At 35.0% G+C, this 22518-nt stretch overlaps 1 protein-coding gene across 4 annotated transcripts in view; it reads right to left on the minus strand.

Annotated features, from left to right (window-relative positions):
* dac (dachshund family transcription factor) overlaps positions 1–22518 on the minus strand; it is a 374594-nt gene that overhangs the window by 224011 nt on the left and 128065 nt on the right. For all 4 annotated transcript variants that reach the window (XM_074176210.1, XM_074176206.1, XM_074176207.1 and 1 more), the window contains 2 exons: positions 19243–19447; positions 16049–16108 (listed from right to left, as the gene is read on the minus strand). In XM_074176210.1, the coding sequence (XP_074032311.1) occupies positions 16049–16108; positions 19243–19447 (265 nt within the window). The remainder of the gene's footprint in view (positions 1–16048; positions 16109–19242; positions 19448–22518) is intronic.

Here is a 22518-nt window from a genome sequence, read left to right on the forward strand (position 1 = left end):
CATTTTGACGTATAAAAATGAATTTTACTATACCATGATGGCATTTACAACCGTACACAGTATAAACTCTGGAACAATTTAACCTCAAAATTCGAAAATAACATAATCAGGTTTGAATGAATCAGTGAGGTTCGAAGAAGAAAGAAATTTTCAAATGAATGAACAGCAGGTAGGTTTACTGAAGGATAATATCCCCCATTCATTCTCGAATACGAGAATCCATCTCTGAAAACACCAAAAAATCGAATCGCATCACAAACCCATGTGATTACAACGAATCCAAAAGAATAATCTACATGAATTATCCACAGTTGGTGGTCATTGGCGAAGAAACTCCACTCATAAACGCAGCCTTTCCCACTTAATGCTACCCTCTCAGATTCAACAACTCAACAATTTCAGTCATTCGCTATTTTGCGTCCGTCCCAATTTCATTGATTACCCCGATGGTATGCCCAACAAAAACTCGGCTGCGGTGGAATCCTTTCATCTAATACGCAAACCCACTTTCATAAGTATGAATTAAACCTTTTTTTCTGCGGTCCGCATATGATTTGCAATGGCGGTGGCACGCAAATGTTCAGCCTGCACACAAGCAGACAGACAGACACCCGTGGTCTGCCACCGTTGTGTTACAAGGAATATATATTCGGATATATGCGTACGCGGTGCACGCGAATTGACAATAACAATAATTAACTAATTGGCAGATTTGCATACTCTTATAAATAGCGTATAGGATTTTATTAATTAGCGATCGGTTTCGAAAGGTAAGGCTGAGATATTGCTTACACTTGCTGGCTTTACTTCAAGGTGTAGGTTGGAAGCAGCATGTTGATTCATAACTTCGTCGCAGAAACTGCAACAGTGGGCTTTTGGGGGTATATTTTAAGCTGAGTTATGATAAAGCTTGCACGGGTGTCGTTTGCAACGTACATTCAAAGTTTCTATCAGGAAATTCTACCTCACAACATAATGATATCATGAAATCTTTCATCCTTTCAGGCATGTCTTTCATTTTTTCAGTTTGTGTCCTACTCGTTTTTCCCTTCGTTCCATCTATCCATTTTTCCTCGATTCTTCATTTCCTCCTTTTCTGGATTCCTTTTTCTTCACCAGCTCCATTTGTTATTTTGTATCATCCAAGTCATTACTATTATATATTTTATATAATATACCTTTCTTAAGATTCTTTGAAAATTCCTCAAAATTGAGATGAATAATTTATAAATTTCTTCAGTCCCGCAAAAGACTATGTGATTAAAATATCAGTACATCATACTGATATTTTAATTTCATAGTCACACATATATATATATATATATATATATATATATATATATATATATATATATATATATATATATATATATATATAGATATGATGTGTTGTTCTTCCGGGTGTTCATCCGTTGGGTACTATTCGATAGTCGACGTTTCGCCATCATCTCAGATGGCATTATCAAGACGAGTTACTGCTTCGCTTCGAGAGGAGCGAAGCAGTAACTCGTATATATATATATATATATATATATATATATATATATATATATATATATATATATATATATATATATATATATATACACATCGGAAAAGTCTAGGGATATTTTTAAAAATGGCAATAATTTTTTTTTAGATCGTTTTAGGGAAAAAAAAGTTGACGGGTGATTATTAAACGAATGTAACTTACAACAAAATTTATTAAATGGTCAAAAATACTGAGTGCGCATATAAGCAAAACTAAAAAAAAATATGGCTCTTCTTTGGCACCCCGAAAAAAAATCATAATACAAAAAAAATTGGATTCAGTACAAAGTATGGCCTCCACGCTGGTTTATTACGGCCCTACATCTATCGTGCATCGACAAAATGAGATTGTCAATGTCTTGTTGAGGTACATTTGCCCATTCAGCGATTAAAAGCTCTCTCAATTGAAACGTTGTGTGAATGTTCCCCATATGCGGAGTAATTCTTCGTTGAAGCATGTCCCACACATGCTCGATGGGATTCAGGTCCGGTGATTGTACTGGCCATGGCAATACATCAACTCCTTCGTTGGTGAGCCAGTCAGTCTTTAGACGCGCGACATGTGGACGAGCATTATCGTGCATTAGGTGGAAGTTTTCACCAACAGCACCAACAAACGGACGAACGATAGGTAGAAGAATGGTGTCGAGGTACTGTCGAGCTGTGAGGGAGCGATTTGGAAAAACGAGATCGGTTCTGCCGCCGATCATGATTCCGCCCCATAGCATTACTGTACCTCCTCTGTATGTGTGGACTTCCTGGTCGTGTCTCAAACGTTCATTATTTTCAGGTCGTCTCCACAGTCTTACTCGACGAGAATCTGGATGAAATCCAAATCTGGATTCGTCTGTAAACAAAACTGTGGCCCAATCATTTGCATCCCAGTTTTGATGTTCTTGACACCACTCTAATCTTCTACCGCGATTGCCTCTCGACAAAGGTGGACATCTAAGTGGCCTTCTGTTGTGGAGATCTGCTTCATGCAGTCGATTTCTGACAGTATCACGACCAATGGTTACCTGGTGCGTCTGCTGCAACACGTTAACCAACTCAGGTGTTGTGATTGCCGGTTGTCTTCTTGCGGTTAAGACCAAAAATCGGTCTTGAACTGCAGTTGTAGCGCGTCCTCGCCCTGGATGTTGTTCGGCTGGACTGCCAGTTTCACGGAAACGCCGCCACAATCGACTAATAACACTTTGGGAGACCCCCAAACGAAGAGCTACATCATTTTGTCGCATGCCACCTTGAAGAAGCTCTACAGCTCTATTCATCTCAGCCAATGGTAAGTGATGGCGTTCCATGTTAAAGCACAATATTTTCAGTTTAATTGCTGAGCTAGAACTGCATAGAATGTACAAACTCGACACTTTCAGATTATTCATATTAGCCGAAAACCTACAGTTTGTAAAAAACTTGATAAAAGATTAGTTACCGTTTTTGAAGGCTTTGTTCAACCCATAGAAATCTACAGGGTGGTCGAGTGTACTAATTTAATCGAAATTAAACGACCACATGCATTTATTTTCATGATATTTAGTATGTATATAACTAATTTTTCCTTCATTTTCAGTATTTTACTATTAATGTAGGTTACATACATTAATAGTATATTGATTTGTGTAAATTGATTTGTTTAATATACTGAATGTTAGATCCTGTTGTGTTTCGATTTGTACTTGTTCCTCGATAAGTGATTTTTGACTGTTAAATTTATGGATGTTTAAGTTTTCCCAAATGTCCATGCAGTTTCCCTTACTGAACTATTTTATGAGTTTCTCTGGTGGGGGAAAGTTATGTTTGTTTTGTATGGCGTGTGTTGCGAGGTTTGATTTATATACTATTGGATTTATGTATGCTTTTTTTGTGTTCATCGTACCTTTGGATCAGTTTTTTCTTGGTTTGGCCGATATAGAATTTGTTGCAGTCCGAGCATTGTATACTGTAGATCCCGTTTTGGTTTTTGTCTTCTTCTTTTTCATAGCTGTTTATTTTTTGCGTTATTTTCGTGTTTGTTATTTTTTTGGTTTGGTGTCCTACGTACGTAAATGCTGTCCATCGTTGTGTTGTTTTGTCTGTTGGGTTGGCTTGATCCGTGTTCTGTACTTTTTGTTTGATTCTGTTTTCTTATTTATCTATTGTCTTTTGGGTGTATCCGTTTTCGTTCGCTATTTGGTATATGATTTTCCATTCTTTGTTCCGGGCTTCCTTGCTGAGTGGTATTCTATACATGAATGCGTTATATGCAGCCATTTTTTGTGATGGGGGATGGTTTGAGCTTGCAGGTATGGTGGAGCTTATTTGTGTAGGTTTCCTGTATATTACCATTTGAAATTCTGTTTTGTTGTGGTTATATCCGATGGTTATGCCTAGGTAGTTAAGTTGAGGAAGAAAACAACTCGAATATATAATAAAATACCAAAAAAAAGTAAACTACTGAAAAATATATTTTCAAATGTGCTATGACAGTCGTTAGTTGAATAATAATATGAATAAACAAACCTTCAACAATCAAACAAGTATAAAAACCTCTGAAAAAATGTCATTACACTGCACATAGGAAAAAAGTGTCCATACTATCGACTTTCTAATGCGAATTCAAACCTTCGTTTTTTTGGTTGACAATAAAGAATGAATATTATTGTAATTTTATCCCAACACCAAGCCGTTATTTTAACACATCGGCACGTGTTTCGATCACCAAGTGATCATCTTCAAGAGAAAGATTAAACTCTTCGATGCTCCATCACAAAATCTGACTAGAACTATCCATCCTGAGTTCAAGACGACTGATCGAAAGAAACAGCGGGCAACCAGAGTAAACACCGAAATATTATTACCAACTGCGAGCAATTGAAGAATGCAATATTAAGATTAATTATTGGGGCCTTATCAGCGAGCGCGGACGGTCCTATTCAAACAATCGCGAGTCATCGCCCGAAAGTTGCTTGTTGCCATCCTCGTCTGTTGGGTCGTAGTCGAACTCTTACGGATGTCGAAATAAGGGCGAATTCGAAGTTAACGCCTCCGATCTTATGTTCGCCGTTATCATCAATTATAATACGAATCTGCAAACGTCATGCGAATTTGAGAATTTTTACCAAACAAACCGGAAATCTGATTCAAATTCGAAGGGGATTTCCTTCTCTTCATAAATCATTGCTTATCTCGGGTAGCAGTCAAATATTGTTTTCTGAGAGGTCGGTTGTGTTTGATCCAGTTTCATTATGGAACTTTTTGCTCTTTTTTTGTCAATTTCTCGCAGAAATTTCTCCTGTAATCTCCGAGTTTGCTCATACCTTTCAAACGAAACATTTTTCTTCTTTTGACGTCGAAAACGCTATGCCTACTTGTTTCCATTTCTAGCAACGATTGTAGAGTTTGGTAGAAATTTATGGGACCAACTCTTCAAAAAAAACCCACGATGAACCAATTTCAAAATTGATTTGCAGCTGTTCCTTTTTTTTAATATTGGTTGGAGCAGCTTTAAGTTTCATGTATGGTTTTCAGTATTCATGATTCTCTTCTGAATATTCTGCCATATAGTTTCTTACTAAATGAACATATTAGGTGAGACATATAGAGAAAACACACCACATTGGTATTGCACATTATATGACTAGAAATCAAAGGAATACATTTTTTAATAATCGAATGGAATCCTATAGGAACAAAAAAAATTAACCCAGGAAAATCATAAAAATGAGCTAGATATAATGTATGAAGAGAAGCTGAGTCGATGTTGACAGGATCGATTGCAATAATTGAAAGTCCTTGAAAACTTGCCTGAAAGAAGAAGCTTCTGTGGAAAAACACTCAATATACAGTGTGTCCAAGATAAGGATCCTAAGCATGGGAATCTCAGTACTTGTTGAAGATACAGCTTAGGTTAAATTAGGAAAAAGTTGTGTTCTTTAAAACTTATTTACATGCCGTTAGAAACTTGAAGAATGTTCATGGCCTGCTGAGATATTTGGGAAAAACGAGAATTTGACAATATCAATTTTATTTTTTTCTGACTTTATTTGAAAAGATATCAAAAAACGAATAACACTTTATCGTTGGCACTTTTAAGGTACTACACGATGGTATTTTTAGATTTTATATCCGACGTTTCGTTTTCAAGAAACCATCATCAACTTTATTTTTTTATATGACCCGAAACAAAAGTACACCCTGTATCTGATTCCATTTTTTATTACGAATTCAACGATGTATCACATGCCATTGTTTTCTTTTTAGTTTAAAGGAAAATTACATTTTTTCTATTTTTAAAAAAATCTTCAAGTAGGCGTTGCAAACAAATGCTTTGACGTAAATACCTGTCACCGAGCCTGTCGAATATTATTTAATTACACGATAAAATAGTAATTGTCGTTGTTGTTAGCCTGTTTGTCGAGTTGTTGTTTTTAGAGTTATTGTTACTGTTGTCGTTATTATTGTTTATTGTTGAATAGATAATATTGTGTTATTATCGTCGAATATGCCGGGTGAGCATTATAGCCATGAAGAAAAGTTTGACATGCTAACGTGCTACATTTTGTGCCACAAAAATACTGTAAATACAGCAGCAATGTATCTTAATACATATCCAGAAAGAAAGCAGCCATGTAAGTCCATTTTCTTAGAGCTGGCTCGAAATTTAAAAGAATATGATTCATTTAAAAAGCTTGTTTTATCTCGAAAAAAGGAATCTTCAGAAGAAGCCCAAAATAATGTTTTACAAGCAGTTGTTGAGAACCCTGAAATATCAACTAGGCAAATCGAAAATAATGTAGGAGTAGCCAAATCCACAGCTCAATTTATTTTGCGTAAAAATAGATATCACCCCTATAAATTTAGGATTTGCCAAGGACTTAAACCAGGGGATTTCGAACGGCGCCGAAATTTTTGCGAATGGTATACACGCGCGTGTGAAGAAGATTATAATTCTTCAAAAATAATATGGTCCGACGAAAGTATGGTCACTAATAATGGTATCTTCAACCGCCGCAATACGCATTACTGGGCTCAGCAAAATCCGCGTGTTAAGAAAATATCAAGACATCAAGAACGTTTTGGGTTTAATATGTGGTGTGCAATTTTAGGAACTAAAATACTAGGTCCGTTTTTCTACTATAATTCTTTGACCGCCGAACGATACCATCATTTATTGCAAAACTATGTAGAAGACTGTTTAGAAAATTTACCTCTGGCACAGGTCAATAACTGTTGGTTTCAACAAGACGGTGCTCCTGCACATAATTCTAGACAAGTTCGAGAGTATCTTTCGCAGCGATTTCCTGGAAGGTGGATTGGAACCTTTAGTGAAGTGTCTTGGCCAGCGCGATCCCCTGACTTAACACCTCTGGACTTCTTCATATGGGGTTTTGTTAAAAACCGGGTTTACCAACATTCTTTTGAAACTGAACAGCAGTTACGAGATTGTGTAACTGTCGCATTTAACAGTATTACACCAGAGATGTTACGTGATGTTTTAAGTTCTACAGTCAGAAGATCATACTTATGTTTGGAAAATAACGGAAACCTGTTTGAACACCTCCTTTGAATTAAATAAAAAATGCGTTAATTTCTTTGTTGTTTTCATTACTTTAAAAAAATAATTATTAACCTACTTAAAAATACATTTTAAAAATAGAAAAAATGCAAATTTCCCTTAAACTAAAAAGAAAACAATGGCATGTGTTACATCGTTGAATTCGTAATAAAAAATGGAATCAGATACAGGGTGTACTTTTTTTTCGGGCTATTTAAAAAAATAAAGTTGATGATGGTTTTTTGAAAACGAAACGTCGGATATAAAATCTAAAAATACCATCGTGTAGTACCTTGAAAGTGCCAATGAAAAAGTGTTATTCGTTTTTTGATATCTTTTCAAATAAAGTCAGAAAAAAATTAAATTGATATTGTCAAATTCTCGTTTTTCCCAAATATCTCAGCAGGCCATGAAAATTCTTCAAGTTTCTAAACGGCATGTAAATAAGCTTTAAAGAACACAACTTTTTCCTAATTTAACCTAAGCTGTATCTCCAACAGGTACTGAGATTCCCATGCTTAGGATCCTTATCTTGGACACACTATACTAATTTTTATCGTTTGCAGAATAATCACGTTATCTGTTAGTGTCTTTTTTATTGTTCCCATTCAATGTCTCACCATCTTCAATAGTGTTTATTAAATGATGCGACTGATTATTCAAGCAGTGAATTAAACAAATAATTTATTTTCTTTCAAACTCATCGTTATTGAGGAACCAGTCATATCAATCAAATCAATAACTCACCTGCGAAATATTATTTGACACTGCAATTATAGTTGTGTTGCACCTGTATAGAGGAGCTGCGAGACCGTTGTTTCAATACAGCCCCAATGTAGGAGAAGCAAACCATATTTCTTTGCTCAAATAATTTTCAGTAAAAATGTCAACATCTATCATATCAACTTTGATATTTCGTTAAATTATTTTTTTCCAACACAATGTTTTACGCGGTTTTCGTAAAAACTATCATTGTGAAAAACATACAATAAACTGTATTAATGTTTCATATTATACAATTAATGTTTCTCAAATGAAAATGAAATAATTAATCGCATTGATGACGTCAAATATTTTATTTCTTATTATTTTTTTCTCACCCCGTGGAGCATACGGGTAGTTTTCTCACAAAGCAATTCATTCCCTGAAACAATACTTGTTCCTGAAGAACTTCATATCCATACTTCTTCCCAAGATGGCATGTCAGATCGTTATCAAAGAGAATCGCCATTATCATCGGTTGGTTCTTCTGGGAGAATTCCCAGAGTCCATAAATCTGTTACGAACTTGATTTTTCATTTTCTCCATTCTTGTAGCAAGATTGGATTATATATTTCACACCTGTCTCCGGTGGAAAGTATTTCTTTTGATATAGGACATCGTGTTGGAGAAGCTTAAGGGATCAACTTATTAAAAGTCCCCTTATTTATTACTTTATTTGTGGAGATTTCGTTACCTCAAGACGGTAAGTGATTGTTTTTCGGTGTTATTCGGATCGATGTTTCAATTTTTATAGGTTCTTTCAAAAAAATGAGACGTGGAAGCTACCATATTTTGAATATGTTATTACAGATTCATTTTCATGCACAGAAAATTTGAAATGGAAGATAGAGCTAAAAATCGAAATTCGACAGATCTATAGTCCGTTCATAATTTGTCGATAGCACAAAATGAGGGCCCAAGTCATAAATAGGTCGTAAAACTCGTAAAATCATAGGCGGAGGTTCCTGAGGTGTTTATTCATTAAATATAAAGCTTCAGTTTATATTCGAAACTTGCCTTGAAAGGGTGAAGTTGTTACGACCGAAAATAATTTTTGGTTTAGTACATTTTTTAATCGCATTTAATTTACGGCTCGTTGGTGTTTCGGCGTCTACGGCAGTAATTAACGTCTCTAATATTTATTTTGCGAATTTTGTGCAGTGCGTGAGTAACTTTTTTTCATATTCCTACAAACATATACGTACCTTTCGTTTCTACTTGTTTTGTTTGATTGCTTGCGATGGCTTCGTCATCATCATCAACATCATCAAGTTTTACACCGGTACTACCAAGAGAGAAGACTATTGTTTTGAACGTTCACGATGCTCTGGTTTCTCAGAATCCCACAAACACTGTTCAGAACATAATCAAGAGTTGTGCCAACATGACGGGCGTAGGGGAGTCAACAATAAATAGGTTCCTATCAGAAAGAAAAAAAAAAAGGTATAGCTAACCCAAATACAAACGAATACTTAAAGAGGGGGAGAAAACCTATTGAAATTGATGAATTTGCCAAAAATGGTATTCGAAGGAAAATTCACGAATTTTTTTACAAAAAAGAAATACCCAACTTAAACAAAATTTTACAAGAAGTTAGAGACGACCCGGATTTGCCTCATGTCGGACGAACCAAATTGTGGCAAGTTTTAAAAGAATTAAATTTCCGGTGGGAGAAATCAGACCGAAAATCACTTTTGATTGACCGGGAAGAGATAATATGTTGGAGAAGAAAGTATCTAAGATCTATACGAAAATTTCGGGCTGAAGGAAGGCCAATTTACTATCAGGACGAAACGTGGGTAAACGCAGGTAATACTCTCACAAAAATTTGGACAGATAAAAATATATCAAGCTCCAGGCAAGCCTTTATGGAAGGTTGGTCTACTGGTATTTCCCCACCCTCTGGTAAAGGCAGTAGATTAATAGTTTCTCACATTGGCAGTAAAAAAGGATTTGCTAAGCATGGTTTGTTGGAATTTGAATCCAAAAGCACAAATGACTATCACGAGGAGATGACAGCTGATGTTTTCGAAGAGTATTTTGAGCAGATGATTGAACATATACCACCAAACTCAATTATAGTATTAGATAATGCACCTTATCATTCACGACTAGTTGAAAGACTTCCAACGACTGCGTGGAAGAAACAGGATATCATTGACTGGCTGCGGAATAAGTCCGTGCCTTACGAAGATGGAATGGTTAAAGCAGAACTTTTAAAAATTGCCGGGCAATACAAATCTAATTTCAAGAAATACGTAGTTGACAAAATGGCGGAAAGACGAAACATCACAGTCCTTAGACTTCCACCCTACCACTGCGAATTAAATCCAATTGAACTCATTTGGGCACAAATGAAAAGCTATGTGGCTAGAAAAAATACGTCATATAAAATACAAGCTGTACGTGAATTGTTATATGAGTCTTTACATATTACAGAACAAAATTGGCGAGATGCAGTAAGACATGCAATAGAAGAAGAACAAAAAATGTGGGATCTTGACAATATAATTGATGCGACTGTAGAGACACAACCGCTAATTATTAACCTGCAAGACGACTCGGATTCCGAAGATGATCCTGTTCATTTTGAATTTGAATAGTTTTGTAAGTAATCGTAGTTTATATCATTTAAAAATAGGTATTAATTAAATAAATGTATCTTTTACAAATTGCAAGTAACTTATTATTTTTGAATAAAATAAAGAATTTTTTTTAAAATAAAAATACAGTTTACAGTACCTACAGTTTAAGAATATTAATATATTTATTTATTTAAAGTAACTAATGTTTTAATCATATACTCTACGACACTGGTCACTCATTTCCACTCAAAATACCTACATAATCGGATTAAAAGTTTTATAGCTGTATTGTATTTCTTCAGATACAAGGTGGGTTAGTCGAAAACATCTTAAACTGCCAGTTTTACTTTAGTTTTTGTTATTATATCATATTAGCTGTCCTCTCTGTATTTCAGTTCTCTAATGAGGGTCAAACTTGCAGTGAGCTATCAACAAATTATGAACGGACTATAGTTTTTGGCGAGTATTTAAAAAACGACCACTAATATCTTGATCTAAAAAAATATTATTTCGGTTCTTCAAAATAGACAACTTTTGTCCAATTCAACCGACTTTGTAGGTTTTGCTGTTTTCGAGAAAGCAATAGTGGGATCAGCTTAAAAAACGGCCTGTATAGTATCAGATACAAAGGTGAGATCTTGTGAAAATTCTCATGAAATCGTCCAATTCAGCACGAAACCGACTCATTCAATTCCACTAATTTCCTCTCTGCTCCAACCCTTCGCAAGCAAGTTGAGCTCTTGAATCGAACGGTGGAGTGACGCGGATTTGCATCGGTAAAAATGCATGTGCACGATCCGGCAGAAGCGTTATTCGGTGTGACAAGGCGATTATTCAGGATGTCAGATAGAGTTGTGGTGGCACATCGTTTTCAAACTCCAACAAATCATTGCGACCGTCAACGCTAAGCCCGGATCTAGTGATCTGGTAGTCGGCGATGCCGCTAATCGCGTGGCATTTGACAAATGCTGGTGAACTTGTCACGCGTGACGTCGATTACGAATTGTTTCAATTGGCCCAGATAACAATTAAATGTTAATCTCGTTATGGTCAGCTGGAGAAACTTGTAGCGGTTCCCTTTCACAAGAGGTTAAATATCTCGTACTTTCACTCTTTACATTTCTATTGATGATAATTGAAATTTCCTTCACATTCATAGTTCAGAGCTTTCGAATGCTAATTAAAACTGGAACATCGGATATCGAGACAAACTATTTCGTTCTATATTTTTTTTTATTCAACAAATTATTCAGCAGCGATTTTATTATTCTCGAGATATCTGCCTGCAAATATTGAAAACGATACCGATTTGAATACGATACAAACTTGATCTTGAAGTTCGTGAAAATTTCAAGGCCGATTTTCAATTTCGAATATTTTGGAAGTGAGAACTTCTCATGGGAGGATAAACAGCTATGTTACCTTACGCGTAACGGGCCAGTTTGTCCGGCTTTCCTTTCTCCCACACATACGTGAACGAAAGGCAGGCTTCTCCTCTCTCGTCAGACAGACGCTCAGTGTTTAGTATGCGTTAGACATATACTGTTGACAGTATTATAAAAATCTAACCAGCAAGCACGTAATATTCTTTTACTAGATGAAACGTGGCTTAAAAATGATAATACTGATTTTGTGTACGTATATTATTAGTATCATTATTTAATCCTACAAAAGTAACAATTTGCTTATGGTAACTATAACTGTACATAAACAAAATTATCAATAAAAGATTTCATCAATAAATAACCTTTCCTCGCATTATCATATATACATAATATTTAAGCAGTAACTTAAGTTTTTCTCGAGATGAATAATTTCAATATTAAATAGTTCAACTCAGTTATCACTTCAGTTGGGCGTTCTTAAACAAACATGTTTTTTTTTTCATTTTTAGGTTTTTTTCATTTTTTTCCTTCATTTCCCAAATATATTTGATGCTTTTCAATGCTGCTCAGCCAATAATGGCTAGGCATAATCTTAGCTGATTAGGTAATAACCGAAACTATCAATGTTTTTTTCGCAAAAGTGGTCATTCGTATGAGGATGAAACAAAAAAACTCATTTCAACCCAATTTTTTGTGTCTCATGTCTCAATAAATTAATCATTCTTATTGCTGCTACAATCTGCCAAATTTGAATAATATTTTCCTAATAAAATAATAGTGAAAAGTAGTTTCAGAACAAGCTATATGCATTTTGTCATTGTTGATTATAATTCAATACTGTTTTTGAATTGATTTCATCTTGTCGCTGAAATCATGTCGTGTTATATGTTCAGAACATACTGCTTAATTTCACATGCCACAGTGTACAGGTATTTATTTTGTTAACAATTTGCGTGACAAGCTTAAAGAAAAGCTATAAATTAAATACAAGTACAATGTTAAATCAGTAAAAACGATATTGAGAAAAAGTAATTTTACTCTTTCCAGTATATTAGTTTGATGAAAGTTTTGTAAGTTTTGATCTACCTTGCTCCTCAATGAGAAGATGTCCACGTCACAGATTCGAAGTGACGTCGCTTTCCTTATCGTCTTCATCTCATCAAACCCATTCGTTTGATACTTCATAACATCTATTTAAAAATCAAACTTGTGTGTGAAATTTGAGCTCAATTGTTCGAAATTAACTGGTTCAAAATTCTGTTTAAAGATTTGTCGTCCTACATACCTACAGGTCATCTTATACAAAAGCTTGCGAAAAAGATAACAATTCGAAGGAAGAAATGACTCTTATAAGTAATAATCGTAGTTGTTCCATGTTTGAAGACATGTTTGTGGCTGCAATAAGTTTTTCTGTATAAAATATAAAAATCTAATCTTAATTTGGTGAAGTCGCCAATGGGAGTCGTTCTTCTTTTAAGTAATTATTAATTTTCAAAAGTTTCACACGCATAAAAAATATTCAGAAGTTATGAAAAATGTTGCTGATGAAATTTGCATTTCATCTAACATAATGATTGATTATTATAATTTCATAAATTTATCGTATTATATACTTTTAATGAAAATCGACAGACTACTAAACTTTTCTATTTGAATCCTGAGATGATGATCATTTTCAATCAATAATACAAATCAAAAAAACTATTATCACACCTTCAAATCGTAGCAATAATTATTGCTACCAAAACTATTGGTCAGCAATAGATATTTGGTAAAAGATTGTGGATTGTCATCAGTGTTAGTAGTGATGGTTTTAAAAGTTTCATCGTTAGTTTTTTCCTGAATGTTGCTAATTTGTTAGGAACGCTTAAATGGATACTTCAATCATACATGCCTTCATACAATCCTTCATGGAATGACCAGCTATCAATCTCGATTCGAATCCAATCGAGCAACTTGTGAATCAAATAATATCAGGTTGGGAGAATGTAGTATTTGCTAGGGGGAAGACTATACACAAGTGACCTTGATTGCGTTCGTTTTTTGATATAGATGTAAGTTTCCGATATATACAGGGTGTTCCTAAACATCGTGCACATACGAAAGGGGATAGTTCTTTGGCTTATTTCATAACTAAAAGTTCATATAAACATAGGTCCGCAACGCTTCGTTACCGATTTACAGGGTGTTGAAATTACAAGATTTTTCTTGTTATTTCTTTGGAGCTCCTGCAGTTTTTGAGATATTGAGCTCAAATTTGGAATCTAGATTGCGTTATAGGGCATACATTAGTGGGTTTTGTCAGGAGTCATGTTCCATTTTCTCCCCCTGAACTTTTTTACTGTGCGCCGCTGGTAGATTCTAAAATACAAAATGAATTTTCCGTTTTATTTGGAAACTTTATTTGTTTAGAAACTCTCTTCATTTCTGCGACCGTTATCGAGAAAAAAATTAAAGATTTTTTGTAGAAATGTATGCCCTATAACGCAATCTATATCTCAAAAACTGCAGGAGCTCCAAAGAAATAACAAGAAAAATCTTGTAATTTCAACACCCTGTAAATTGGTAACGAAGCATTTGCGGACCTATGTTTATATGAACTTTTAGTTATGAAATGAGCCAAAGAACTACCCCCTTTCGTATGTGCACGATGTTTAGGAACACCCTGTATATAGCGGTAAAAAATACTCTGAGTTATTCTCATATATTTCCTATACTTCACCAAATTTGAATATTATTTTACATCTGAACGAATACCAACATGAGCTAGTTCAAATTACACTATTTTTCCATTCCAATAACTCATTTCTATTCTGATTTGAATACACCATTATTAACATTATCCAGTTAGCCATTATTCTAAAGAATCTAATCCGTGACATAATTATCCACGACTGTGAATGAACGAACAATTATTCTGCAAAATCCACGCTCAAGTAAACTGAAAATCTGTACGTTCGCCACACAAGGAACGCGTATTACTTGTCAAATTAATCAATGTAATAACTCGTACGTTACATTGTTTTTTCTCTGTGCCAACATGAATTACGTTCCTAATTAGCATAAATTAATATGAATAATTATTTTTTCTACACGTGTTTTCAAGAGTAGCTACTCGTTAACCGAGTCTCGCGAATCATATCGAGAAAAAATACCAGGGTAAAAATAATTGATGCATGAATTTTCCACCTTAGATTGAATTTAAATAAACATGAATGGAATCAATCGCGATATATTCTGATGCGGTATACACGCTCTTACATGAACTGATTTGTGGAGTATTCTTGGAAAAGTTTCGGTGGAATTATACTCTTCAGGTTTCGATTCAATCCTCAACTGTATTCGTCAGGAAACACTTGAACAGCAAGATGACGTCTCCTCTAATATCAAAGATAAACGAGGATCCCGAAGGCGGTCAGTTGCAAAGCCAAGCTTCGAGATCGACCATGGGAGCCTCCTTCATCTTTGATGTTTGACGGTTCAGTCTGCTGTCGATGTCATAGATGGCGACTCTATAAGAAAATATGTCATTACCTCCACTTCCACACTTGTTTGTTTTAGGACAGTTAAATGGTTCAGTCTAGCATCACTGATGAGACCTTGGTGGGTCGAAACAGCGCTGTGTGGTCTTGAATCACCTTGGAACGTTGATTTGGATTCTAGATCACTGAATAAAAATCGTAAGCAAAAGCAAACATAACTGTTTTTGAGCCACATCGCTGATGATGAAATTGCGTTTTATGTCATCACAAACGAAAATTGAACTGGGCTAATTTTGAAATGAATCCACTTCTGCTCATTTATAAGCGACGTTCAACAGTAGAATAAAGCACACGAAATAATATACTTCCAGCGAGTTGATTTTGCAGACAGTGATATTTAGCGGGGGCATTATTAATATTCATAAAGAACGTTGCAGATGTTAGCTGGAAGAAGTTCTAACTCTCTGGTGTCGGACTAATTGCCACAGTCTATGTTGTGACGAGGATTAATTAATTTTCGGGCCTCTAATTCAAATTTAAATCGGCCAGTGTTTTGTTAATTCCGCTTTGTTAATTGTGTGGACAGCTTTCTGTGAACCGTTCGGGGATATGCGGACGAAGGATTTTCGTTTTACCGTGAATTTATGCGAGTGATTTTATTCCGGTTCTGTTCCATCCGTTCTAGGATTAGTTTTCGATGCCGTCGCAGTGTTTAACGCCATAGAGATGCTGGGTAATCGCGGAAAAGAGAAAAAGTATTATTATTCTTACCTTTCCAAATGTTTGACGATATCTTCGTAGGCTGCTCTGCAATTTTCCCATATTCCAGACCTACAAACAATATTAGAACACATAAACAAAGCTACTTAAATGAAGTCTATTATCAGAATAATAAATCAAATTATCATTCCAATGTATCCGCAGTCATATATTTTTTCAAATTATTTTTCAATACAGTTCAATTTGTAGAATGAATGCAGATTTTTTTCTACTATTGGAAATATATTTGCAAGATTATGAAAATCATTTGAATGTCTTATTTGTATCGTATGTTTTTATCGTTTATTACCGATCATTGTAAAAAAAGGTTGGGAATTCAGCAAAAATGACAAGAGAAAAAATATTATCGAATGTATCGAAATCACCTGAATGTTTATCTAGATCCATCACATCTAATTTCACAATCTTCCTTTCTCTATTTGTCGACAAAACATTTTTCAGTAAAGACTGTTGCCTCTGAAATCGTCTAAAATCCGCTAAAATATCTGCTGCCATTATTGGCAATTAACAATCACCACCACCGAAAGTGCACCGAAGGCAGGAACATGAATAATTTATGCAACTACCATTTATCATTAACATAACCAGTAGCTTTGGAGATAAATGAAAACAAAACTCAGTATACACGCACATTTCTCACAATAATTTTTCCCATCTTTGACTTCGTTGCCACACATTCTCTATCACCCTATTGCATCCATATTCAAATTAACCTCTACTTCAGCCTTGAAGACTGGAATTGCATGATATTCCGTCTATAGTACAGAAAAAATAGGGTGATTACTCATTGTGAAGCAGTCAAAAAACAAAAACAATCGCATCAGATCTCGTGAATAATGTGATATGACTCCAAGCAACTCCAAACTCTAGATAACTAAAACATCAAAATCGGTTATTTCACTATATGACTAAGTCAAAGGAACCAACTCAACCAAGGACCCAAGGACCCAAAATAACTAAATAAAAAGTGTATGTCTTCAGGAATCTATAACATAGATTAAAAGGGTTATTAAACATGATACATCGTCTGTGGAAAACCCTTGAAATCAGATTTTTTCGCTATGTATAATCTCATATTTCGCTATTTCCGACTTGTACGTTTTTCTTCGCCTTGTGTTTTCCTTGTGGTTGCTAATTCAGATCTTCGACTGCCTTTCAGTTTTGCTGATGTTGAACATTCAGATAATATCCAGTAAAAATTGTTCTAGAATCATTGATAGTAATTAGGTGGCTTGGTTTTCATGAGACTTTTATAGGTTTTCAGCTGTTCTCAGATCCAAAGCACCATCATCTTCAACGTCCCAGACAGAAATAGCACTAGTTGTGAAAGATGCTTTTCCTTGTTGAGCTCTTGACTCCTGATCAATGTCTGTTTTACCAGTTTTTCAAAGTATTCATTTAGTTCCAAGTTGATACAAGAGAACACACAGAAATCTCAGAAAACGAATGTGCTGAGACACGAATCATCAGCTTCATATATAGACCCTGCAACGATCAGTGGATATATCCAGAATCGAAGCAGATCATAAAATGAATCAATAAGAAATATGATGAGTATTGGAAAAATATACCAGGCAACACACACGGGGAAACTTTTATAAAGGGATACTCGTCTGAGAAAAGAACTGAAGAACTGATACAGCAAGGAAAAACTCGGCTCAGAATAATTACAGGGCCTGTCATCGAATTTATAACAGAGACTTCTGCAGTAAGCAGTATAACAAAAAGAATGTGGCAGCTCATTATGTTTCATATGAGTGCAAGGCTTCAAATCAGTAGGCAAGCAAACTGATATATCGACCAAATTTGTTCAAATCTGAGACTACTATGAGAAATGAGAAAATCCTTCTTGATACCTCCTGATGCCTTCTGGACACTCATCGGCATATTGGAGAGATACGGAGATCTTGAAGGTTTTCTTCTCAGATTGTGGATGCATCAGGGATTCAATGTGAGTTGGTCTTCTGCAAATACATATTTGCCAATGAAAGGCAATCCATTTTGAGATTCTTGCTGGTGGGATTTCTCTCTGCAACACCTGAACAATGTCAGCTATTGCAGAGAGGCACCTTTTGCTGTATATAACGAAAACACTTTTTGTATACACCAGAGTCGACATTCGACATCCAACTCTGCTTCATTAGATGCTTCATATCTATTTCTACATACTATAAAAATCATCAACGTCAACTAGATTCCGGAACACTCGTAGGCTGAATTAACTCCTTCAACTCAAAAATAGTTATTTTCCTGGTCACGAGAAACATCTGCAAGCAAGGCATGTGTAAGTGTCTGTTGAAGATCCATCTTTCGAATAAAATACAATATATTAGTCATCATAACGTCATCTACTTCTTCGGTACCTCGGTTATATTTCAAAACGAGGGTACGAGACCGATATATTCGAGAAAATCCTAGTTTTCCCAGAGCAAGTCCGCAAGAAGTCTGCTTGTTTACACGGCTCTTCAAGTCGTCATTATCATTTCAACGCTCGCCCATAATTAAAATGCAAATCTGAGCCGGCGAATGCGTGTACACGTCACGAAGAAGCGCCATGATTAATTCTCCAGGTAGACCGTCTAGCTTATTCGCCGAGCATTCGTCTCAATGTTCGACACACGAATAAATTGAATACAAATATTAATTTGCCCAGCTATTTATATTGAATGTTTTATGCACTGCTCTCCCACTTCCATCAGATGAGGCTGATTGCGTTGATTAATGCTCCTCCGCGTCCTCAGAAAGAGAAGGATCGTTATGAGAAATGTGAGAAATAACGATATTCCTCGTTACGACGAGTACGTCTTTGGTTTGTTCTACTTTGATGGCCTGAACTTGCGGGGAATTTAGCCAGATATTCTCACGGGCCAAGCTCGAATGTAACCCCGAAAAGACACAGATTCTGTTGTTACTTGCACTAGTATCTGTTGAGAATCGTTATTTATTTCAGTTTCAGGCATCGACTTCATGGTCATTAGCTTCTGTTTCGCGTTCAGATTTAAATTTCATCATGTATTTCATTTTCTCTGTGGAATAATGACATTTTCAGGGTGCTTTTTTATCCTAAGAAGCAACTTGAATCATTTGCGGGATACTTCACTGTCAGCCGTTTTTTTTCTAACAATCAGTCTCCAGAAAAAAGCAGCAAATATCTTAAATTACTAGCAACTAAACTGAAATCTTACCTCGCAATTGCTTCCATTGTAGGCATTCCTTGATTTTTGATAACGGATCCGTCGTGTCTGGTCAAATTGTGCGGCATGGCGGGCGACAAAAGAGCAGAATGTGCCGCAGCCGGATGCGGGAGTTGCATAAACTGCATGTGACTTAGATGTGGTGGATGGTTGTATCCGTTCGCTAGTAAAGGCGACTTCTCCAGCCTAGATATATCTGAAACAAAAATCCTGTTAAATATGCATATCATTGCTTGAATAGTGAATTTGGAATCCAGGTATATCATTGTCGAATGAGCAAGTACGGTCCTGTTTATCTATGAACAGGACCGTACTTGTTCATTTGACCGTACGTGATTGATTTTTCATAATGTATTGATGATAATTTTGTGATGTATTGATGATGATTTTGGTTAAAGTGCATGGAAAAAATTCTCAATATCCAGGTAGCAAACGACTTTGTACTGGGAAACCAGGAAGGAGTGAGATTCCGATACAAGTTTTGAAATGGACCCAAGAAAGGCTCACAGAAAGATAAACAATGAGTGTTAACACATCAACTTGAAGACAAAACAATTTCTTGATAAAGTGCAAACATTCATTGACAGAATAGAAGAAGCTGAAAGAGAGAAAATATAAATATTCGGGTTATAGGCTGGAAAATGTATAGAAAGAGCAAGTGAACAAATTAGTCGAATAACTTTTTTAGTTCACCTTGAGAATTGATGAAGCAGAAAATTCAAAGTCATCCAAATAATCCAAATGTCACATCCATATCTGAGACTTTTGAAAATATAACTTTTATGAGAAATACCAACAAAGTGATGGGAAGAAAGAAAACAAGTGAATAAATCATACTGAATACATACGTTTTCCTAAGCTTCATTCTGATCAGAATCTATGATGAATTAAGTCATCCAGAGTCACAAAAGCTATTTATTTATTAGATGTGCCACTAATAAAAATTGGAGATAAAACAATTTGAAAAATAAGAACTGAGAAGCAAAGAGAAGTTGAAAAGACAAGCAATGAATAGTGAACAAAAATAGAAAGAATAAGACGGAAAACGATAACATAAACTATAGGAACACGAAAGAAAAAAGAACAAGAGATGTTACTGTTACACGTAGATGACTTCGGTCATTGTCGCATTTCTTTTGATGATGCCTGTCGCAGTTGCATACGAAACAACATGTCTAAAAACACACAATATGGCTAATGAACCCAAAAACAGCATCATGACACCACAAAACCGTTATTTTCTAATGTGAAAATCTTTATATTTCACAGATACTTTTGTTGGGTATTCCATATTTTATATTCATATATTTCACCATAGTGTGGTTGTCTAAAAAAACTTTGTGGTGTACTTAGTATAAAGGTGAAAAATAGTAATTTTTTGTTTCCTTGTTTGAGACGAAAAGTGCATCAATTTTCGTCAAGGACGTCAGTTAAGGTCAATATTAACAAAATTGATAATGGTGTCCACTGGATAATGTTTTGGCTTACGTAGACAAAGTAATATTTGTAATAGTAAGCAGTAGGCATGATAATAGTATTCATTAAACTATCTCAGAGATACATTCGAAAACATGATGATATGCGTCGATAATTTTTTTCTGAAATGATGATAATAATGTTTTTGAGAAGTATACTCAACAAAGACTCTCTCAACTACTCCCCTAGTAATCACAAAAACGGCTTTTCATAAACGGACGCTGCAATAAACGAAAGAGAAAGAAGCAGATATGGCTCTTTTACGGATCAGAATGAATCGCCTTAGCTTATCACAACTACTCTGACAGATACTGGCTCTTACGTTATATCTCGAGTGCTTGCCACCAATTTCGTGGAGCGGATCCTCAGATTTGATGCTTTTAATTGCCGTAACCTTGACATTGATATAATTTATTACAGCTGTGTATAGTAGATGATTTCCTGCTACGTGTGGTTTGTCTTTCGAAATTGATCAGTATATCGGATTAGTCAAGAGAGTGTTCTGTTTCGATAAAAGGTAGATTATACTAGACATGCTGATCTTTCAAAAACATATGCTACATGCTACAGTGTTTTGAAAAATTTCAATATCACTCTCTCACAAAGATGCAAATAAAAAAATGATTTTTCAATATAAATTAGCTGACTCGGCAAATTTCGTATCGTCTTGAAATTATGTTTTGTTGAGTTATTAGCTAAGTTAGATGAGTAGATCTATTGACAATTCACAATATTCTGCAGACTGATTACATTATGACCTTGTAAAAGATTCGTTGCAATTGAACCATCCTCATTTCCTATTTTGAAAATTGCAACAATGTATAGTCCTTAAACTTAAAAACTAAAAGATCAGTACTTTTGATTTGATTCTATTCCTCACCAGTTACTAAAAACATATTAAAATGTCGAATGAAAAAGTTTCATCAATCGGTTTAATACTATATTGTATTAAATAATATTTTTCACACGATTTCTTATCAAACATCGATACGTTGGAAATCAAAAACTTGCTCTTCACTTCGTTCATCCAGATTGTCCCATATTTCATTGAAAAAGAGAATGTACATAGCGAGAGGGAAAAATAACACAGACTATATATAATATAAAGTATTTCAAAAAATCACACATTTGTCCAACACTCGAAATCAAATTTCAATTCAGCCTGTTAATCTTGTAGAATAGCACTGAGATTATGGTTCGGTAAAATGAAGCAAATTTAATTTCGAGTTTTTCCGCCTACCAGAGATATTGAATGGAATATATACCTAATGTTCAGACTTCTAATTACAGCTTGTCACTGTTTGAGAAATCTTGCTGTGTAGCTTTTATTATTCCTACGTTTGTACGCCTGATGTGGCCATTAAATGCAACGCGATCACATCAAATATTTCTTGGAAGAGTGAGAAAAACGATACAAAAGTATTTATTCGTTTATTGAACCGCTTGATAGCGAGAGTGAATTTGTGTTTGAGAATTTGTGGTGATAAAACACCAAAAGTTTTTGCATTTTGGGATGAAATTTGTGCAGAAGCTCAACCCTGTTGTATTTTAAAATAAATCATCAATAGTTTGTAGTTGTTACTTCTTTATGAATGAATGGAAAATCTAATCGATGTTTCCTTTTCCTATTATTCTTGATATGACTGAGTTTCAACTTCAATACAATGAGAAAAGTATGGTGAATTAATATTATCAGATTTTAATAATTCAAGAGAATGATTTTACTACACTTGTTGCACTTCAATTTTTGCCTAGATGTTGGCTTCACATTACAATACAAATTTAACTCAA

This window comes from Leptinotarsa decemlineata, unplaced genomic scaffold (assembly GCF_025532065.1).
Source record: "Leptinotarsa decemlineata unplaced genomic scaffold, Ldec_3_MD MMD2_tig00001621_RagTag_RagTag, whole genome shotgun sequence".
NCBI lineage: Eukaryota > Metazoa > Arthropoda > Insecta > Coleoptera > Chrysomelidae > Leptinotarsa > Leptinotarsa decemlineata.